The sequence below is a fragment of the Dunckerocampus dactyliophorus genome, chromosome 7 (genome assembly GCF_027744805.1).
Source record: "Dunckerocampus dactyliophorus isolate RoL2022-P2 chromosome 7, RoL_Ddac_1.1, whole genome shotgun sequence".
Lineage (NCBI taxonomy): Eukaryota > Metazoa > Chordata > Actinopteri > Syngnathiformes > Syngnathidae > Dunckerocampus > Dunckerocampus dactyliophorus.
This window is the reverse complement of record NC_072825.1, coordinates 2,533,027-2,551,394: the sequence shown is the minus strand read 5'-3', so window position 1 is coordinate 2,551,394 and position 18,368 is coordinate 2,533,027. Positions and strand designations below refer to the sequence as shown.

General features: G+C 41.7%; 3 protein-coding genes across 3 annotated transcripts; 2 read left to right on the top strand and 1 right to left on the bottom strand.

The window, feature by feature from the left end:
* Positions 1-2,238: 2,238 nt before the first annotated feature.
* Positions 2,239-6,031, top strand: si:ch211-225p5.8 (uncharacterized protein LOC555567 homolog). The gene is made up of 4 exons (XM_054780872.1): positions 2,239-2,424; positions 4,242-4,408; positions 4,485-4,719; positions 4,791-6,031. The coding sequence occupies exons 1-4, from the start codon at positions 2,373-2,375 to the stop codon at positions 4,976-4,978; spliced, it is 642 nt and encodes a 213-aa protein (XP_054636847.1). The 5' UTR covers positions 2,239-2,372; the 3' UTR covers positions 4,979-6,031.
* A 1,964-nt stretch (positions 6,032-7,995) lies between these two features.
* On the top strand, positions 7,996-10,742 carry LOC129184695 (potassium voltage-gated channel subfamily E member 1). Its single transcript, XM_054780873.1, has 2 exons — positions 7,996-8,061; positions 9,284-10,742. Exon 2 carries the CDS (start codon positions 9,318-9,320, stop codon positions 9,720-9,722), a length of 405 nt encoding a protein of 134 aa, XP_054636848.1. The 5' UTR covers positions 7,996-8,061; positions 9,284-9,317; the 3' UTR covers positions 9,723-10,742.
* On the bottom strand, positions 8,506-13,704 carry dnajc28 (DnaJ (Hsp40) homolog, subfamily C, member 28). The gene is made up of 2 exons (XM_054780868.1): positions 13,439-13,704; positions 8,506-12,632 (listed from the first exon to the last, which is right to left on the bottom strand). Exon 2 carries the CDS (start codon positions 12,616-12,618, stop codon positions 11,506-11,508), a length of 1,113 nt encoding a protein of 370 aa, XP_054636843.1. The 5' UTR covers positions 12,619-12,632; positions 13,439-13,704; the 3' UTR covers positions 8,506-11,505.
* Positions 13,705-18,368: the final 4,664 nt, after the last annotated feature.

Genomic DNA, 18,368 nt, shown 5'->3' with positions numbered 1-18,368 from the left:
ACAAATTTATTGAATTAAAAAATGCATACGTGAAAGTATATATTTCTTAAATTGGTAAGTATTATTCCTTTGTAATATTTAATACAAATTATGTATACATGAAAGTATTAAAAAAGATAAACAAATATTATTTAATAAAGAATATCTATACATTAAAAGTATATATTGTTTAAATGAGTAAGTGTTATTCCTTCCTAGTAGTAAATTTTTAAAAAAATGGATATTTTTTACATATTGACTGGATTTTACATGATTTCTTATGGGAAAAACTGCCTTGATTTTTGTGCGTTTCTGTTTCTGTATGTATTTTTTAAATTAGTAAGTATTATTCCTTTCTAATATTTAATACAAAAATATGTACACATAAAAGTATATTTTTAAAAATAAATAAGTATTACTCCCTCACAGTATTTAATAAAAAATAAATGCTAGATAAATAAAAGGCACATTTTTTTTTTACAGATTTAGCGTTTTTTACACGATTTCCTACAGAAAAAAATGACCTCGGTTTTCATACGTTTCAGTGTTTGCCGGACCTTTTGGAACAAATTAATGACAAAAACCGAAGTGCCATTGTGCGCTGTCTGGAACATCCCCAAAAGTCCCCAAAAGGTGTACAAGTTGGAGTTCAACGACACTGGACTGGAAATATATATACACAGGTATATATATATAAAAATATATTAAAGAATATGGAAGCGGAAGCGGTATGTGTGACGCATGTGTTTTTATTTATGATGCTAATGTAGGATGTATTTTGTTTCACCCTTTCATCTTCCTTCCAGAAAACAACAAAATGTATTATTACATTTACACAACTGATATTTATTAGGAAGTGTTGAGTGTTTTTGGGCTGTGAAAAATAACAACACACACATTTTGTTCTTTGGCTGCGCCGGAAATCTGTTAGATTTGATGATACTATTCAATAATAATAATATGAAAAATAATACCATGACGTTCTGTCATGTCAAGCTAATAAGAGTTCATGCAGGTCTCGTCTCGCCAGTCGCGTGCGTACGTGTGTGTGTGTGTGTGTGTGTGTGTGTGAATGTTGTCATATCTGGGCCACACGGTGATATTATTCTAATTGGTGCCGTCTCAGTGGGAAAGTCCAAAATATCCCACCAAGACGGCGCGCATGACCACACGCTTTGTGTACACACTGGCAGTTAGCGGAAGAGCCACACGCTACACAGCGTGCGTCATCGTAATAAACACGAGCTAACGCGCCGCCTACATGCTGGAGTTGGCCGTGAACTTTGACCTGTGAAGTGGTGGGTAAGCAATGATGTGCACGTTTTACGAGGACCACACGACAAGCACACTCATGCACCCTTCAGGCAGACCCATAATGGCTTGGCCTTGAGACGTACCTATCTGTACCCACCCACCTAAAAAAAAAAAAAATCAACAATATTCTTGGTTACTCATTTCCATTTATGACACATAGAGTGAAATACGGGGCCGCCCTTGGCCAAATTGGGACCCTAAGCAGATTTTCATTGGAATCCCCCATCCCCAAATTACAAAATAACCGCCCCCAGGGCCGCTGTGGTCCCCGCATCTCCAGGACCCGACTGACCCATTAAAAGCTCTTTTTACATGAATGTACGTAACCCGCCTGCTCCACACAGGACCTTCAGCACGGGAGACGAGAGCGCTGACCCTTCGGCCAAAGGCCCAACGTTAAGACTAATATAAATACATGGGAAATCAATTCCATCCACCCATCTTCTATGTCGCTTATCCTCACTGCGGTCACGGGGGTATGCTGGAGCCTATCCCAGCAGAGGCGGGGTCCACCCTGGATTGGTCGCCAGTCAATCGCAGGGGAAATAAATCAATTATTTGTAGTGCTAAATTATAAATGAACAATTTTTAAAAAGCTGTCCACGGGTGGGATCGAACCTTTGAGGTAGCAGCTGTACCATTACACCACACCACCAGGGACTGCCAGGTGAGTAGGTGAGCGAGCGCGGTGTCAGTTTACCTAGCTGACATTATATTACACATATTATATTATACATCATAATAATAAACATCTGTTCCATGGTTGCATGGTATGTTTTATATGTCTCATGGTCCCATGAAGGACTTTATAAAAACATCTTCTGGTATGAAGTCTCATCATCTCCAGTTTCCCTGGCTGGCTTTCAGCCCTCATCAGGATTATTGACGCCCCCTAAATAGAAAGCGCCTTCAAAGTGGGACCAAGTCTTCCCGGGAAGACGGCAAACGACTGAGACGACTTTCCGCGACCGTTTCAAAGGACGTCGACGGTCGGACTGGATGCAGCCCGGGTGATCAGCGTGCGGACGAATGGAAAGACTGGGCCCCTTTCACCGCACGTGACGTCCGTGTTGCGTTCAATGGCTGCCGCAGACATCATGTGGACCCTCTGCGTGGTCATCGGCCTGCTCGGTGAGTCCCAACGTCCTCGCAAGTTTTCACCCGAGAGGCTTCTAATGGACTCAAAATCGGCCACAAAACAACCAACAGCCAATAATATGGGAAATATTTGTGTGCACTATTCAGTGAAGTCATTTTTATCTGATGATTAAAAAATACTTAATAGCTGTCGACTCATGATCATAACACACACACATTTGGACTTTTCCTTTACAATTAATAAATAATATCTGAATAATAACACGTCTTGGGTGTCAAATTTGACGATTCAAATGCGCGTTGTGCCGTTCTAGTTATCTTGGTAAAGGCAGAAAGTGTATACGTATCACATCTCCTTAGATGTGCCAAATGCTACGTTATTTATATTGTTTTGTTAATGACTAAGAAGAACTAAACCTCATTTTTTTATCATGTAATTAGATGTATACATTTCTTTTATGAACTACTAGGAAGGAATAATACATAGTCATTTCTTAAGTATATATATATATATACTTTTATAAATAAATAGAAGGAATAATACTATGGCCAATGAAGCTAACATGCATGTTTTTGGAATGTGGGAGGAAACCGGAGTACCCGGAGAAAACCCACACGTGTGGCCGACATGCTTACTATTTATACATATGTATTAATGTTTTGTATATTATTATGAAATACTAAGAAGAAATAAAAGTCATTTTATATCATGAACTTTTATGTATATTTTTATTAAATACTAGAAAAGAAAAACGCTTACTCATATTTAAAAAAAATATACTTCTATGTCTAAATATTTTTAATAAATACAAGAGAAATAAAACCATTTTTTAAAATATGAATAAATATGTTTTTATTATATACAAAAAAAGGAATAGAGTAATACTTACTGATTTGATATATATATACATACAGTATATATGTTTGGTTAAATACTAGGAGGGAATACAATTTTATGTATAAATAAATATATAAATGTATAAATAATTTTTATACATATTTTTATTAAATACCAGGAAGGACTAATACTAATAAAAAAAATATATACTTCTATGTATAGATATTCTTCATTAAATAGTAGGAAGGGATTATTTTTTAAATAAACTTTTATGTATAAATATTTTTTTATTAAAAATTACAAAAGAATAATACTTACTAATTTAAAAAATATATACTTTTATGGATAATTTCTCAAATTCATTAATTAGTTTACAAAAGGCTCAATCAAAACCGAAACATGTGAAAATGGAGCTAATTTTTCTCATAATAATGTAAATCCAACAAATTTGCTCCAGACACCAGAAAAATACAAATAAAAAATACATTTTATCGAGAATAATTCTAGTTTTACACACAGAAAACAATGTGAAATCATTCTACACGAAGAACGGTTGAAACTTATTGTTGATGCGGACTTCCCGTACATCCCGGCGAGATTAAATTCAATGGTGTTTCTCGCCTTCTTTGTCAAATTGCTGCCACTCGCAACTTTCTTTGGCCCCATGGCAGGTTATTGAGCAGTCGCGCTCAATACAAAAATGCATGGTTAGTGAGTCCGAAAGGCACAGGGTGATTTTTCCATGGAACAATACAGGACGGGACAAACGGACTGGTTTGTTTCATGCAACATTGTACAACTGTATATATTTTGTATTTTTCTAATATTATTTTTATATATTTGTTAGCTTTTTGTTTGATTGCTTGAGTGTTTACTGTTTATCTACTTATTTTTTGTGGATTATTTTGTCAGTTGTGTTGCTTTCCTTGCAGATATTGCATGTATTTTTAGACGTGAATACAGCATATGATGTGTATTAATATATGATATATTATTTTTGCTGGTCCGGCAGTGCGTGAGTGTCAGGGGGGCTGTGCGGAGGTGGACTCCCTGGCAGAGGCGGTGGAGGGCCAAAGCTTCAAGCTGGGCTGCATCTCGTGTAAAAAACGAGCGGAAGTGGCTGCGAGAACCAGCGTGGACTGGCACTTCAAAGCTCCGGGAGACGATGGCTACACACACGTGAGCTCGAGCGCTTCAGCAACTTTCAGTCTATGACTCGACTCAAAATGAACCGCATTCTCGCTTCGGCCGCCAGATTTTCCACTACGAGCACCCGAGCGCCGACATCCTCCACGAGGCCTTCAGGGACCGTCTGGACTGGCTCGGGACACAAAGCCAGGACGTGCAGACGGGCGCCATCGCCATCAGCAACGTCACCTTCAGGGATGCCGGGACATACCGCTGCACCTTCCGGCGCATGCTCCTCCTGCCCGGCTTCCGTCCCAACATCACCGTGGAGAAGGAGGTGGAGCTTAGCGTGGTGGCCGTGGGTAAGCCACGTGGGTCGGCCGCCATTTTGGATTGCCATGTTTATTTATAACTTCTTGTTCGTGCCACGAAGGCTCCCGGGAGACAACGGCGGTGATCTCGGAGATGGTGATGTACGTGCTGATTGTGATTCTGCAGCTGTGGCTTATTGCGGTGGTGGTCTACTGCTATAGGAAGATTTCGGACGACATGGACGCTCGGGAGGCCCGCGAGGCCCGGAAGGCTCTCGTTGCACAACAGGAGTGCGTGCAGACTTCTTAAGTTGAATGTTCTTACATTTGAAAACAAATTTCCCATTGGAACTAATAGAAGTAGAAATCATCAGTTCCGGGGTCAAACTGTGGCCATGATAAAACCTGCAGTAACTGTCCAGTATTTTGTAAAGCAACACATGTAGATATGCTAGCAAGTTGGAAACAGTGGTGTGCAACAGTGTTTGCCCCCCTTGTCATATTAGTCAATGACAACACCCGCTTTGAAACCCAAAATCCTGACCAGCAGAGGGGGTGGCTGGGCTTAGGGGGGCCCACAGGACTCACCTCTCATGGTGACATCAGCAGATGTGCGCAGGGTTCTGAACAAAACAAACCCACGAAAAGCAGCAGGCCCAGACAGGCTGGACTTGCTGCTGGCAATGCCAACCAGGCTCCTGCCACGTAGTAGCACGCCACCAATCCCGTACTCCCGGAGCACCCCCCAGAGGACACCGCGAGGGACAAGGTCTAATGCCTTTTCCAAGTCCACAAAGCAGATGTAGACTGGTGGGGCAAACTCCCAAGTACCCTCCAGTCCCTTGCAAGGGTGTAGAGCTGGTCCGGTGTTCCATTTTCCAACTATTCCAACTTTTTTCTTAAATAATCTTCGTAAATTTTCTTCTCGTAATATTTTGACTTCATCCCCGTAAAATTATACCTTTTTTCCCCAACCTAATTTTCCAAAACTTACAAGTTTATTTCGTTTTTTTCCTTATAATATTACAACTTTTTAAAACAAATGTGTTTTTTCTTGAATAGTTCAACTCTGCTTCTAAAACATTATTTTCCCTCATAATATTACACGTTTATTCCAGTAAAATTGTGAATTTTGTTCTTGTTAGAATAAAACTTTTTTCCTGTCTCGATTTTTTGACAACTATTTTTTTCATTTCTGCTGTTATGTCTTTGAAAATTTTCCAACTACTTCAACTTTCTTCCTGCAAAAATGTTCTTCTGGTCATTATGACTTTATTCCCACAACATTTTAACTTTATTCTCATAACATTATAACTTCATCTGCAACTTCATTTTCTTATTCGTTGTTTGGTGTTTTTCTCATCATATTGCAGCTTTTTTTTTTTAATCGTTTTTCTTTAATATTTCAACCTTATGCAACTAAAATGAGATTATTTGTCCTCATCATATTAACTCCTAAAATAATGACGTTTTCCCCTTAGATTCAAACTTTTTTCTCTTCATATTTTTGCTTTATTCTTGTAAAATGACCGCTGATTTTGACATTCTTGTTGGGTTTTTTGAGGTTTCTTGTTCAGTTCTATTTTTAGAATGTGCCGCCGGCCGCAAATGTCCACCAGGCCACTCTTGAAATAAAGAATGAATAATATCAAGCCTAATTTTCCAAAAACTACAAATGTATTTGTTGTTTTGTTTGTTTGTTGTCTTTATGCCACTAATTTTCTACACAATGTTACGCGTTATTCTCGTAAAATGACGACTTTTTCTTGATAGATTACTTGACCAATTTTTCCAATTTTGCTGTTGTTACTGCGTTTTTTTTGGTAAGTTTTCTTGTTCAATTATATTTTGAGAATGTGTCAATAAAACAACATCCACGGGCCGCTAATGGCCCCCAGGTAACACTTTGGACACACCTGATCTAAGAGCTTCCGTATTTTCTTTTTACAGACTGCTGGACTCCAAACTGGATTGCGCCGGGATGCAGTTAGTTTAACGTGCCACTAGAGGGCGGTGTTGTCAACGGTGATACTCTTCCACCGCCCTACCGTAGTCACGTGTTACTTCTCTTTAAAGGTATCATGCTAGAGTATTTTTCACCAATTTTAAATACATGTCAGATGTACACAATAGTGTATTGGAAGTGTGTTAGCCTTGATGCTGAAATTTAGACACTTTAAAAGGGCTTTTAGTAGTTGGTTTTGTGTGTGTGTGTGTGTGTGTGTGTAGCGTTGATGCATACGAGCTGATTGTGTCTCTGACAGCACTATTTATCACTTTATCACTTTAGCATTTGATTTATTTTTACATTTCACATACACGCTGTAACTCTGCACATGTCCAACATAATAGATGCCATGTTATCATATGAGACAGGAGGACACAGACGTTAGCAACACTAGCAATACTATGTGATGCTAAAGTGCTATTTTAGGGGAACATGATGCCAGGTCGGCCTGTTTGCTGAGTAAACACAACACGATCAATCTTACAGTGCCCACATCTGTAGCTAACAGGCAAATAGTTGGCAGAGCTTTATTTTGAGATGTGTGTAGATGTGTCACTGTAGCCTCTAAAGTCCCGGTTTTAATCACGCTGCAAAAGACGTCACGCGGAACCTCAACATACGTCACCAGCTATCAGTTCAGCAAGCTTCAAAGATACAAAATGTTGCTAGCTTGTCAGTAAGCACAGTCGCAACCGCGAACGTCAAACGCCGCTGAGGTTGTACCATTCGGAATTCGGACAACATTTTTGGAAATGTACGTCAGCAACGCTAACATTACACTCGTGGCACAGCTCCCACACCTGTAGCTGACTGATGGATCGCTAGCAGAGCTCCAGAGCTCCAAAAAAACAACGTGATTGAAAGTGAAGTATTATTGTTACTGTTAATTCCTAACAATGACTCTTCCATACGTATGTTGAAGTCCATAAATAAGAGTTTAGCTTGTGCATGAATCACAGTTTTGCCACACAGGTTCATGCACATCGTGCACACGTGGTGTCTGTGTAACAGCGTCTATTCTGTGCTGCAAAAAGGGTGGCTTAGAGGACGTGTGAAGGTGACATTTAGGAGCTGGGTGCCACAGTTGGAGCATTGTTCTCCGCAAGAACACCACGAGCCGGCGTGTCACACCGGTCTTCATCACGACAGCCAGAATGTGCACCGCCTCTTAAGGCAAACGCACTCATGCGCAAACATTCATTTAGCCGCTGGATGAAATGTTTTTGACCTCCTGTGCCGTCCTTTCATTAAACGTGTTGACATGTGCTTGGCGTGACCATGGAGGAGGGAACTTTTTATCACCCAGGCGGAGGTTTTAGTGTTTTCAGTCAAGGTTTGCTGGAGGTGCACCAAAAGCAAGCACGGAACTCGAACTTGCCAGCCAGGTAAGCTTTTCCTTCTTTGGAACATTTGAACGCTAAGTCATTGCATGGCGCATCAAGATAAATACTTACACCTCATCAAACATTCCTAACCTTCATTGTCATTTAGTGCCCATAATGGACGCCTGCTATTTAAACCAGGGGTGTCCAAAGTGCGGGCTGGGGGCCATTTATGTCCAGCAGCTGTTTTTTTTTATTGGCGCTTTGCACATTGTAAATATACAATTAAGCAAGAAAACAAAAAAAACGACAACAAAAATTAATTTTATGTGAGTAAAAACAAAATACTAGGGGAATAAAGTCATAATATAAAAAAAACCCAGTAAGGTTGAAATATTAAAGACTAAAAATGTAAAAAAAACCCACAACATTAACAGTCGGAATAATTATAGTTGCAATATAATATTGTGTTAATAAAGTCCAAATATTATGAGGACAAAGACATAGTAATTAAAAGGAAAGAAATGTATAAGAAGAAAGTTGAAATATTTGTAAATTATATAAATAAAAACAGTAAAAATGGAGAAACAATACAAAAAAAAGTGTAGCATTTGAAGAAAAAGTTAATTCATACTAATAATTTGCTTGTCACCTGTTTTTTCTTTAAGTATTGAAAACGTTTCGTCCACATGGGTTGTTTTTAAAAAAAAAAAAAAGTAAAAGTGGCCCCTGCATTCTTAAAATAAATAAATCTAAATAAATATATATGAAAGGTAATTATTACTACAATTAATTAGAAAAATGTTTTTCAATATTGGGGAGAATCATTCGAAAATAATTACTTTTTCACGCAAATGCGTTTGGACCAAATAAACACAAAATGAGGGAATGTGGTAATGAGTTTTTCAAATATTGCATTTAAATTTTTTGATATTTGATCAAAAGCTGCAGTAAGGAATGACGTATTACTATGAAAGAAATGTGAAAAAATATTCAGAATTGGCATGATCAGCATATTGTAGATTCATGTCGCAATATTTTTAAAAAAATTTGATTTAATTGTGGGAAAATGATTAAATATATGCATATTATTCAGCCATCCATTTTTATACCACTGGAGCTTACAAAGTATTAAAATTTGTTTTATTAAAAATACATAATGTAATATAACTATAAATGCATGTTTATGAGTAATAAAGGCAATTTAAATAAAATATCAGGTCAAGTGGTTGACGACAGCAAAGTTGTACGTGAAAGCTTACCTGGCGCTGGTCTCCCTTTGCAGCTGCAGTTCGTGGCGTGTCCAGCAGAGGGCGGCCATGTCTCACATCAACGCTACCGAGTTGACTTCCGTGTTGCTCTCCCTCTTGCATCACTGCATCAACAGAACCGCTCCTTCGCAGCTTCCCCCGCTCTCGCAGAACCACACCGGCATCGGCACATCACCGTGGGCGACTCGGGCCCAGTCCCAGACCCAGGCCGTGCTCTACATCCTCGTGGTGCTCGGCATGTTCAGCTTCTTCTCCTTCGGGGTCATGCTCAGCTTCATCCGCTCCAAGAAGCTGGAGAGCTCCCACGACCCGTACCACCTGTACATCGCACACGACTGGACCCGGAAGAGGACACCGTGCACGGCCGCCCTGGGTCTGGCTCAGGGGGCAGCGGGGTCTGTGGTCATCTGTAACCCAGCAACAGGGGAGGGGACGCCAGAACAAGAGCAGTAACACATTTGGGCCGGGCTAGCGGTCATTTACCTTGTTTTTACGTTTCTAGCTACTAATACGTACAAGTTAGTCACACGCACAAACTGATTTCCATGAAAATAACACGTGACGTTTTTGACTCGCGTTAGAGCAGAGTGGGTGCAGTGACCATCTACGTCCAGCAGATGGCGCTAGGGGGAGTGAGTTATTGACGCACTTCCAATACCGGACGTCATGACCATAAAAAATAGTAATTTCAGGAGCAACTTGCGTCGTAAGTTTGGGAAAAGTGTTTTTAAATGTTACCCCCAAGGACTCGTGAAGGTCGGAAATGAATGAAAAGAAAATTATATAATGGCATTGTACAGTGACACACTTTATTACTGGCACAAGGATATGCTGAAAATCAAAACACTACGGAGGAAATATGAGAAAAATAAAGACAAAACACAACACAAGATGTCACACTAATACCAACAATCTGCTTTGCACTTACAACGCACAGCTGTGTTTTAATTAATGATACAATATATCAATCGCATTTGCATAATATCGGCCTACGTTGGATTGTTTTTAAGCGTGTTCAATAACTTCGAAAGGGCAAGCAGTGATTCCCAGCTGCTGTGCTGCGGCACATTAGTGTGTCATGGGCGATATCCAATTTCACTTCTGAAAATTATGATTTATTTTTACTACAAATAACATCATTCCAGGACCCTCCCCCCAAAAATTGAGTACTTACACGCCCAACTTTGTTTTTGTAAATTTTCTTCTCGTAATTATTTTATTCACACCATTTCCGCAACCTAATTTTCAAAAAATTACAACCAAAGTTATTTTGACTGTTGTTCATAATTACGACTTCGAAAAAAAAGTCTTTTATATTTCAACTTGATGCTACTAAAATTATGTTATTTTTCATCCTAATATTACAATGTTATTCTCGTAAAATGATGACTTTTTCTCATTAGATTACAACTTTTTTCAGTTAATATTTTGACTTTATTCTTGTAAAATTAATGCTGATTTTTCTATTTTTGCTGTTGCTTTTTTTTTTTTTTTTAACTTTTGTTGTTAAATTATATATTTATAATGTGCCGCGGGTGGCTAACGGCCCTCGGGCCGCACTTTGAACACCTCTGGTATACTGTACACCTGTCCTATTCAATTGGAGGCCCGTGGGCCAAATCTGGTCTGGGAAAGACACGAGACCGGCCCGTGAGTGCAGTTAAAAAACTTGGAAGCGAGACTTGAAAACAAACAGCAGAGCACTCTTGCACTATAAATGATCTTTGACTCATGTTTTTGTGGACATTATCCATTTGGTTTTGTAGATATGAAGGTTTCACACTGACATGAGATGTAAAATGAGAATAACAGTGAAGGTAGAAGTCTGCCTTCTAAAAATGCAGCCTGCATAAGTACTGAGTTGAGCCCTGCTGGATACTTTTTTGTGACGTTTGTGTTTGGTGGTGTGCCGTGACAGTTTTCTACCAATAAAGGTTGGCTACCATTGAAGTAAAAAGAATAAAACTCTCAGCGGCCCTTGCATCCTTACATCTTTCTCTATGGAGCCCCCGGTGGGAGATGTTTGGACACTGCTGGCGTAGAGGTTACACGTGCGCCTCACCATCAAAAGGTCGAGGGTTGGAATCTGTTGAAACATCTGTGTGGCGTCGTTATGTTCTCCCTGCTCTAAATGATCCATCGGTGCAAATGTGCGTGTGAATGCGTGTTTGTAGTGCGACTGGCTGACCAGCAGTCCTCTCCCTGCCTAAGTCCGCCGGGATAGGTTTCATGTCATTCATCTCAGCCAGCTTTGCATCCAAGACATCAGGCCCGGCTTTGTGTTTCCAGACTTTGTGTTGGTGGCGTTGGCTCTCCTCCTCTCCTCCTTCCTCCTCTCTCGCTCCCTCCGCTGCTCCAGTCCGCGTTGGCGGGCCGCCATCTCGGCACGCTTCACCTCCCGCGGCAAGCTGAAGTGCACCATTTGCATCTGGAGCGTGGGCACGATCAGGTTGTAGTTGTCCACCATCTTGTTGAGCTTGGCCAGCTCCTCCTCAGCGCCGGCACACAGCTCCCCCCAGCGGCTGCGCTCCGTCGGGTCCATGGCTTCCGCCAGCTGGGCCCTCCCCTCCAGTAAGGTGCTGCGGATGTGCGCGGCGGCCTGGCGGATGTCGCGCTGCGTGACCACCCAGGGTGGCTGGTAGCCGTTGTCGATGAGGATGCGATTGAGGTTGTGGGTCATGGGGTCGGCGTAGGGGTTGTGCTCAAACTTGTTGAGAGGCTTCCCGGCGCCGCTCAGATTGCGGAAGTCCCCGCGCGCCATAGACTCCTGGATCAGGTCCTCCACCAGCCGCTCGACCGCTTGGGTGATTTGAATCTTCCTGCTGCGCTGACGCAGGTCCCGCTCCACCAGCGCCCCCTCCGCAGCCGCAGCCCTCTCGTGCTCCCTCTGCCGGTAGTCCAGGACCCGCTCGGACGCCCGGTCCACACGGAACTGCCGGTACTGGCGTTCACGTTGACTGGGGGTGCCTGAGCCCACACCCTCGTAGCTGAGGTAGTGTCTATGCTGGGGGGCCGCACCTGGGGGCTTGTCCTCGTCCTCCTTGTCTGTGTCCTTCCCTGCCTCGCTCCGGTGAGCCAGAACTGACCGGTAGGCCTCCTCGACTCGGGCGAACAGGACCGCATCAGCGGTGGGAGCGCCAGAGTCGGGGTGGTAAAGCTTGGCCAGGCGCAGGTAGGACTCCTTAACCCGAACGGCGCTGACTGGCTCGCCTTCGGGCAGCTGCAGCAGCCGGTAGCTCTCTCGCAGGCTGCCGCTGATCTGAGGTCTGCCGCTCAACGCTCGGCGCAGCAGGAGAGGTCCGTGAGAGGAGGAGCTGCAGGACACCAGGAGACGGCAAATGACGGTCATGTCTCACGCCACTCCTGGAATAAGAGCGAGGACACGACAATGAAGCAAAGCAAAGCAAAAAGGAACTTTTTTTTGTTTGTTTTATTGTGGGTTTACAGGATGTTACAAAGAATGAGTGTCTTTAAACATGACTGAAGGAAAGTACACTGACCGGCCAAAACATTAGGCGCACCTCCACACCGCCCTTGATCATGTTTGATTGGCTCAGATGAGAAAACATTACAAACTCTCATTATATTATATCATATTATTGAATATACTCTTACATGGTGTGTTCTTATTTAACATTGTTGTAGTGTGTCTGAGTATCTTTTAAAAGCCCTGTATAAGTAAAATAAATTATGATAATAACAGAGATATAAAATATAAAACATGTTAATTTATACATGTCTAAAATGGGCATTATTGTCATGTTTTTCCATAAAAGGCCGCATACAATAACTTAAACCTAAAAAACATACATTAAAGGGGGGCCACTTTGATACATTTGGTGCATTCAAAATGCTAAAACCAGTTAAATTCAACAAAAAAAACAAGTGAATACTGTATAAGCTACATTATCTGAACAAAACATGTTTTTATTTTATTTTTGCAATGTGCCAATAAAGGCCAATAAAAAAGAGATGGGGCCTCACTTTGGACATCCCTGCATGAGACTGTGAAGGTGTTCCTAATGAAATGGCCAGTAAGTGCATTTGGGTCAAAAATAACATGACTTGAAAAAAACACTTTGCGCTAAGCAGCACAGTATAATCGTGTTTTAATATCCGTATCCCTCTTCAATGTCCACCAAAAAATGTAATTTAAAAGAACCACATACTGGATGTTCGGTCCATCGAAGTCGTCATTAAATACCCGGATGTTAGCCTTCCTGACGCGCTAGCATCTATTTAGCAAGTAGCGAACAGTTACGTTCATTCAAAATTCGTCACTTAACACGCAATGTTAAGACTTGACTGCCGCAGAAAATCAACATTGAGATGCCAACTTACTCACACAGCTGACTGTAAAAACATATTTCACGAGAACACGGGCTGAAAATGCGGTCACCCGATTGTGTTGGGGTTGTTTTGACGTGTCTTCTTTTTCCGCTTACGTCACTGGCACCTCCTGCGACACCCAGTGGACGGGAGTGTAAACCGCAGCCATAAGACACATACGTACGCCAGATACAATTCTCTAGTTTTATTTTTTTTTTCAAAGCAAAAAAAAAAAAAAAAAGGTACATTCAAATTAAACTTAAAATATTCACAGTTGGTCTGATAAGCTCTGACACATGAACAAAATCAAATCAAATCAAGGTTTTTTGTATAGCACCTTACAACATCCCAGTGGTTCCCAAGGTGCTGCACAATAATATAACAGCTTAAAACAAGTAAGAACAGGGAAGACTGAATAAAATATAATAAAAACACCTAAAACAAAAATAGATGCACATATACAGAATCACATCTAACATACCTATATCGATCACGTGTCAAATGCCAGTCTTAATAAGTGAGTTTTTAAATGAGATGTAATAAATGATAGCACCATAATGCTTGTTAGTTTGCTACGTAACCAGGGGAGAACTTTTCGACAACGTTCTCCCTTGGTTTGGTTCTAACTAACCACTGGAGAACCATGAACTAACGTTCTTTTTTCGTTATGTGTTAGCTGGGATAGACCATAGTGCAGGTGGAAGGGAGTTCCAAAGCTTGGGGACAAAGGCAGCAAAAGAGGAGCTGATCTCATAAGTAAGTATTCAATACGGCAATAAAGATAATGACACAAAATCCCTAAATAGTTGTGTACATAACCTGAGTAGCGGTAAAATGTCAGTCAAAATAGCTACGTAACGTTCGTTAGGAGACGCAGTGCATGTATTGCATCCAGTTAGCATTTGCTATCAAACATTACCCATACACAAAAATGGAAAACGATTATGCAAAAGACAATGCAGCCGAGGTCAAGGCAACGTATTAAAAAGGTTTCCGCAACGGGCACATTTTCCATTTCATGATGAAATAATGGTTTAAGAAGCGGACGTGAAGAAAACACTGATTTCTGTGGTGGAGTTCAAAGCCGAGCCACAAGTGCACAGATATAACTTTTGTTATAAATACAGTATAAGCATCTTACCGCTAAGTTAGTTTATCCATAATCAGAATAATAAAGACGAAAGTCGCATCTCCGTGTGTGGCTCGAAACGCCGCGGGGGAGCAAGAGCGAATCAGGAGGCGAGCTTAATGCCAGCTGACTGATGTCATGTGACATCTACAAAGTGTCGTTTACGCGATGGGCCCAAACTAACTTGGCGATCTGCCGCTAGCTCGCGATGGACGTAATGGGCGTAATGGGTAATCTGTTATCAATATGAACACACAGTATATCACACCGATTAATCGCAGCGATGTAAGTGAAGGCACGTGAGTGTTGAGGGTAAAAGCATCATGTGATGATGCTCATGTGTGCAAGCAATACCATCAGGATGTTTGCTCCTTCTAATCCAGGAGCTGTCTTCTGCCATATTCAATAGCCTGGCTGCAGAGTTTCTTCATCTTGCGCTCACAGATGTCGAATAGAACGTCAACAAATTCGTCATCGTCATCGTCGTCGTCGTCGTCATCGTCGGACTCCTCCTCCTCCTCCTCCTCTGAGCAACCAGAGCAAAATAAAACCAGTTTAGTTAGCATCTTCAGTTCAGTCTACTTCCCTTCCTCTTGACTGAAATGTTTTAAATTGTAACGTTTGGTAAGTCACACACATTTTTTCACACAATTAAATTTGCTTTTAAAAAAATTATAATATAGTAACTTTCTTCTGATACTCCATAAATAACTCCGTAAATGTGCATTCTTCTCCTCTTGGCTGCCTGGAGACACGCCCCCTCAAGTGGCTACATGCTAGCGTTCATCAGCAAACCGTAAAGAACTGGATACTGGATATCATTGGATGAACACTGGAGAATCTGGCGTGGAAGTGTGCTTTGTTCATGAAACATCTGTCTGTGAAGCGGCGAGAGCAGACACACAATAAAGCTAACATGCACGTTTTTGGAATGTGGGAGGAAACCGCAGTACCCGCAGAAAACCCACGCACGCATGGGGAGAACATGCAAACGCCACACAGAGATGCCATGCCGTGCGACTAACCATATTCAATTCCACAAGTTCGTAAGAAAAGCTTATTGTTAAAAAAAAACATCGGTACTGGATCAGATCAGCGAGACTATACTAAAAATCGGATCAGAAGCCAAAAACGTGTATCGGAACATCCCTAGTCTCAATATTTTGTGTCATTACTGCCTCCTAGTGTCCAGAATTCAATATGTTTTGACTAATAATAGACCAGTCTACCACCAAACAGCCATAATTTATTAATTAATTAATTTCTGAAAAAACGCGATACAGTGAGGGAGCGACAATCAAACCACGATCCACTGAATGAGAGTCGAAAGCGCTTGGAATCGAGCTAAAAGCCCGAGCTGTCATGGCGTTGTCCGGACTCTCGAGGCATCCGGGAGTGAAGTTTATCCGCACACATATGTAACATTTACATTTTTGTCTCATATTTTAGTTTTTGTGCAATGTTGCACGTAACTAGCTAGTCCCTTTGCCCTGTACTGTATCATTCTGCGAAATGGAGTGGCCAAACAAAGCGCCCTTTGTGTTGCTGATTCGCTTGAGTGTGACTGATAAATAACCTGCCATGGGGCCAAAGTAGCAGCAATTTGATGCAGAAGGTGACAAACACTATTGGACTCCACCTCACCAGGATGTACGAGGAGTCTGCATCAACAATAAGCTCCATTTGTTTTTCATTTAGAATTATACCACAGTTTTCTGCATGTAATATTAGAATGATTCTCTCTAAAATGTATTTTCATTCATATTTGTGGGTGTCCTTAGAGTTACATTATTTCCTGTGGGGAAAAATTACCCTGTTTTTTGTATGTTTCGGTTTCCGTTGTACCTTTTGGAACAAATGAGTGATGAAAACCGAGGTACCGCTGTAAGTCCGAAAAGTTGTAAATGTAGGCGAGATCCCTTCTGGTCACTTTAATAATCCTAACAATAATAATAATAATAATAATAATAATAATATATACTAGCATGTTGCACGTGCACACATTTCAGTGGATCACGCTCATATGCTGCAGCTGCAACTTTTGCTCCAATCACCGTGAAAATCCTTGCGGCAGACGTCTGAGCGCGTGGCGACAAGAGCAGCTGCAGCTCCGCCTCCTGCCGCGGAGACAAAACAAAACAACAAAGTGAGAGTACGTATTTTTAAGCGTGTAGCTAACTAGCTGGGCTCACCTTGGTGCAACTTTGGAGGCGGGGACGGTTTTCTCATTTTGGCATCTGCAAAAACGAACAAGACAGTCTTTGAAGATTCGACAGATGAGGCTGGATGACAGCGATGGCCCACGAGGGTTGCAACCCACTCGTGTGACTGCTAAATAACCCGTCACGGGGCCAAAGATAGTTACAAGTGCCAGCAATTTGTTAAAGAAGGTGACAACATTAACAACAGTTGGTAGACGTTTTCTCTTTTATTTTCAACTTCAAAAGGTTCCTCGTGTTTGGAAGGATTCTATTATTGTTCCAAAAATGAACTGTCCTGAGACTCTTAATGATTATAGATATTATCTATCTATCTATCTATCTATCTATCTATCTATCTATCTATCTATCTATCTATCTATCTATCTATCTATCTATCTATCTATCTATCTATCTATCTATGTGGCTCTCACTTCTCTGGTGATGAAAACATTTGAGAAAATTGTGAAGGGGGAGCTTTTGAATACTGTCCAGACAAATCTGGATCCATTCCAGTTTGCTCACAGGTGCAAGAGGGGGGTTGGTGATGCGACAGGTACCCTTCTTCGTCTGATCCTGACACACCTGGAAGCTGCAATGACTTTTGTGCGCCCGGCTTTCCTCCGCTTTTAATTGCATCCAACGGCATATTTCATCAGAAAGACTGAAGCATAAATGTTCACGTATGCATTTCACTCTGCGTTTGCAATCAGGGATGCTCCCATCAGGCTTCTGTGCTGCCGACACCGATTTATCAACTGAAAGCCCGAATGAAAAGCAGGCTTGCAGGCGCCTCGTGTGGTCATGGGGGGGGCTCCCTGGTGCCCATGGGCACCCCGTTGGCGACTTACTTTTTAAAAATCACAGGATCAGGCGCCTTCTTTAAGGAGACTTTGGATGCGAAAGCAGCTGGATGGCCCCGTCCTCGGTGAAGGTGGACACCAGCACGTTGGTGACCTCCAGCTGGTTCTGGTCCTCCACCTTGCAGAGCGGCACCCTCCGGTCCCCGGGGCGGTCCACCAGAGCCTGGCGGAACTTCTCAAAGTCCCTCCTGGAAAGGTTCTCCAGTGAATCATTGATTGACCACTTGGAAGCGGCCATCTCTTAGTGACACACTCAGCTAGAAGAGGGAAGGCCGCGACGTGTGTGTGAACAGCACCAGGCCGTGCAAAGTGTGCTAGCGTCTCTTTACGTCACTGTCAATGATTCACCGTAAACACGCCTTGATGAGATAAAATTGCATGTTGCCTTCACTATGCTAAAGTTTTAATAAGGTTTGTCTCGATACGCCACAATGCATTTCAAATTAAACAATAAACATGTGACTGAAGTGTAGATTCTCAGCTTTCACATTCAAGATCCCCCATTAGAGATTTTCTAAACATGTTCTATTAGTTTCTACTTTTTCCCGTTCTTTAGTAATCAGCAGTAGAACATTGGTAC

Bases quoted from the DNA above. Each gene is read 5' to 3' on its own strand.
- LOC129184695 (XM_054780873.1), top strand. From the start codon at position 9,318: ATGTCTCACATCAACGCTACCGAGTTGACTTCCGTGTTGCTCTCCCTC.
- dnajc28 (XM_054780868.1), bottom strand. From the start codon at position 12,618: ATGACCGTCATTTGCCGTCTCCTGGTGTCCTGCAGCTCCTCCTCTCAC.
- si:ch211-225p5.8 (XM_054780872.1), top strand. From the start codon at position 2,373: ATGGCTGCCGCAGACATCATGTGGACCCTCTGCGTGGTCATCGGCCTG. The intron at 4,409-4,484 runs GTGAGCTCGAGC...TTCGGCCGCCAG, and splicing joins GAGACGATGGCTACACACAC to ATTTTCCACTACGAGCACCC. The intron at 4,720-4,790 runs GTAAGCCACGTG...CGTGCCACGAAG, and splicing joins GCTTAGCGTGGTGGCCGTGG to GCTCCCGGGAGACAACGGCG.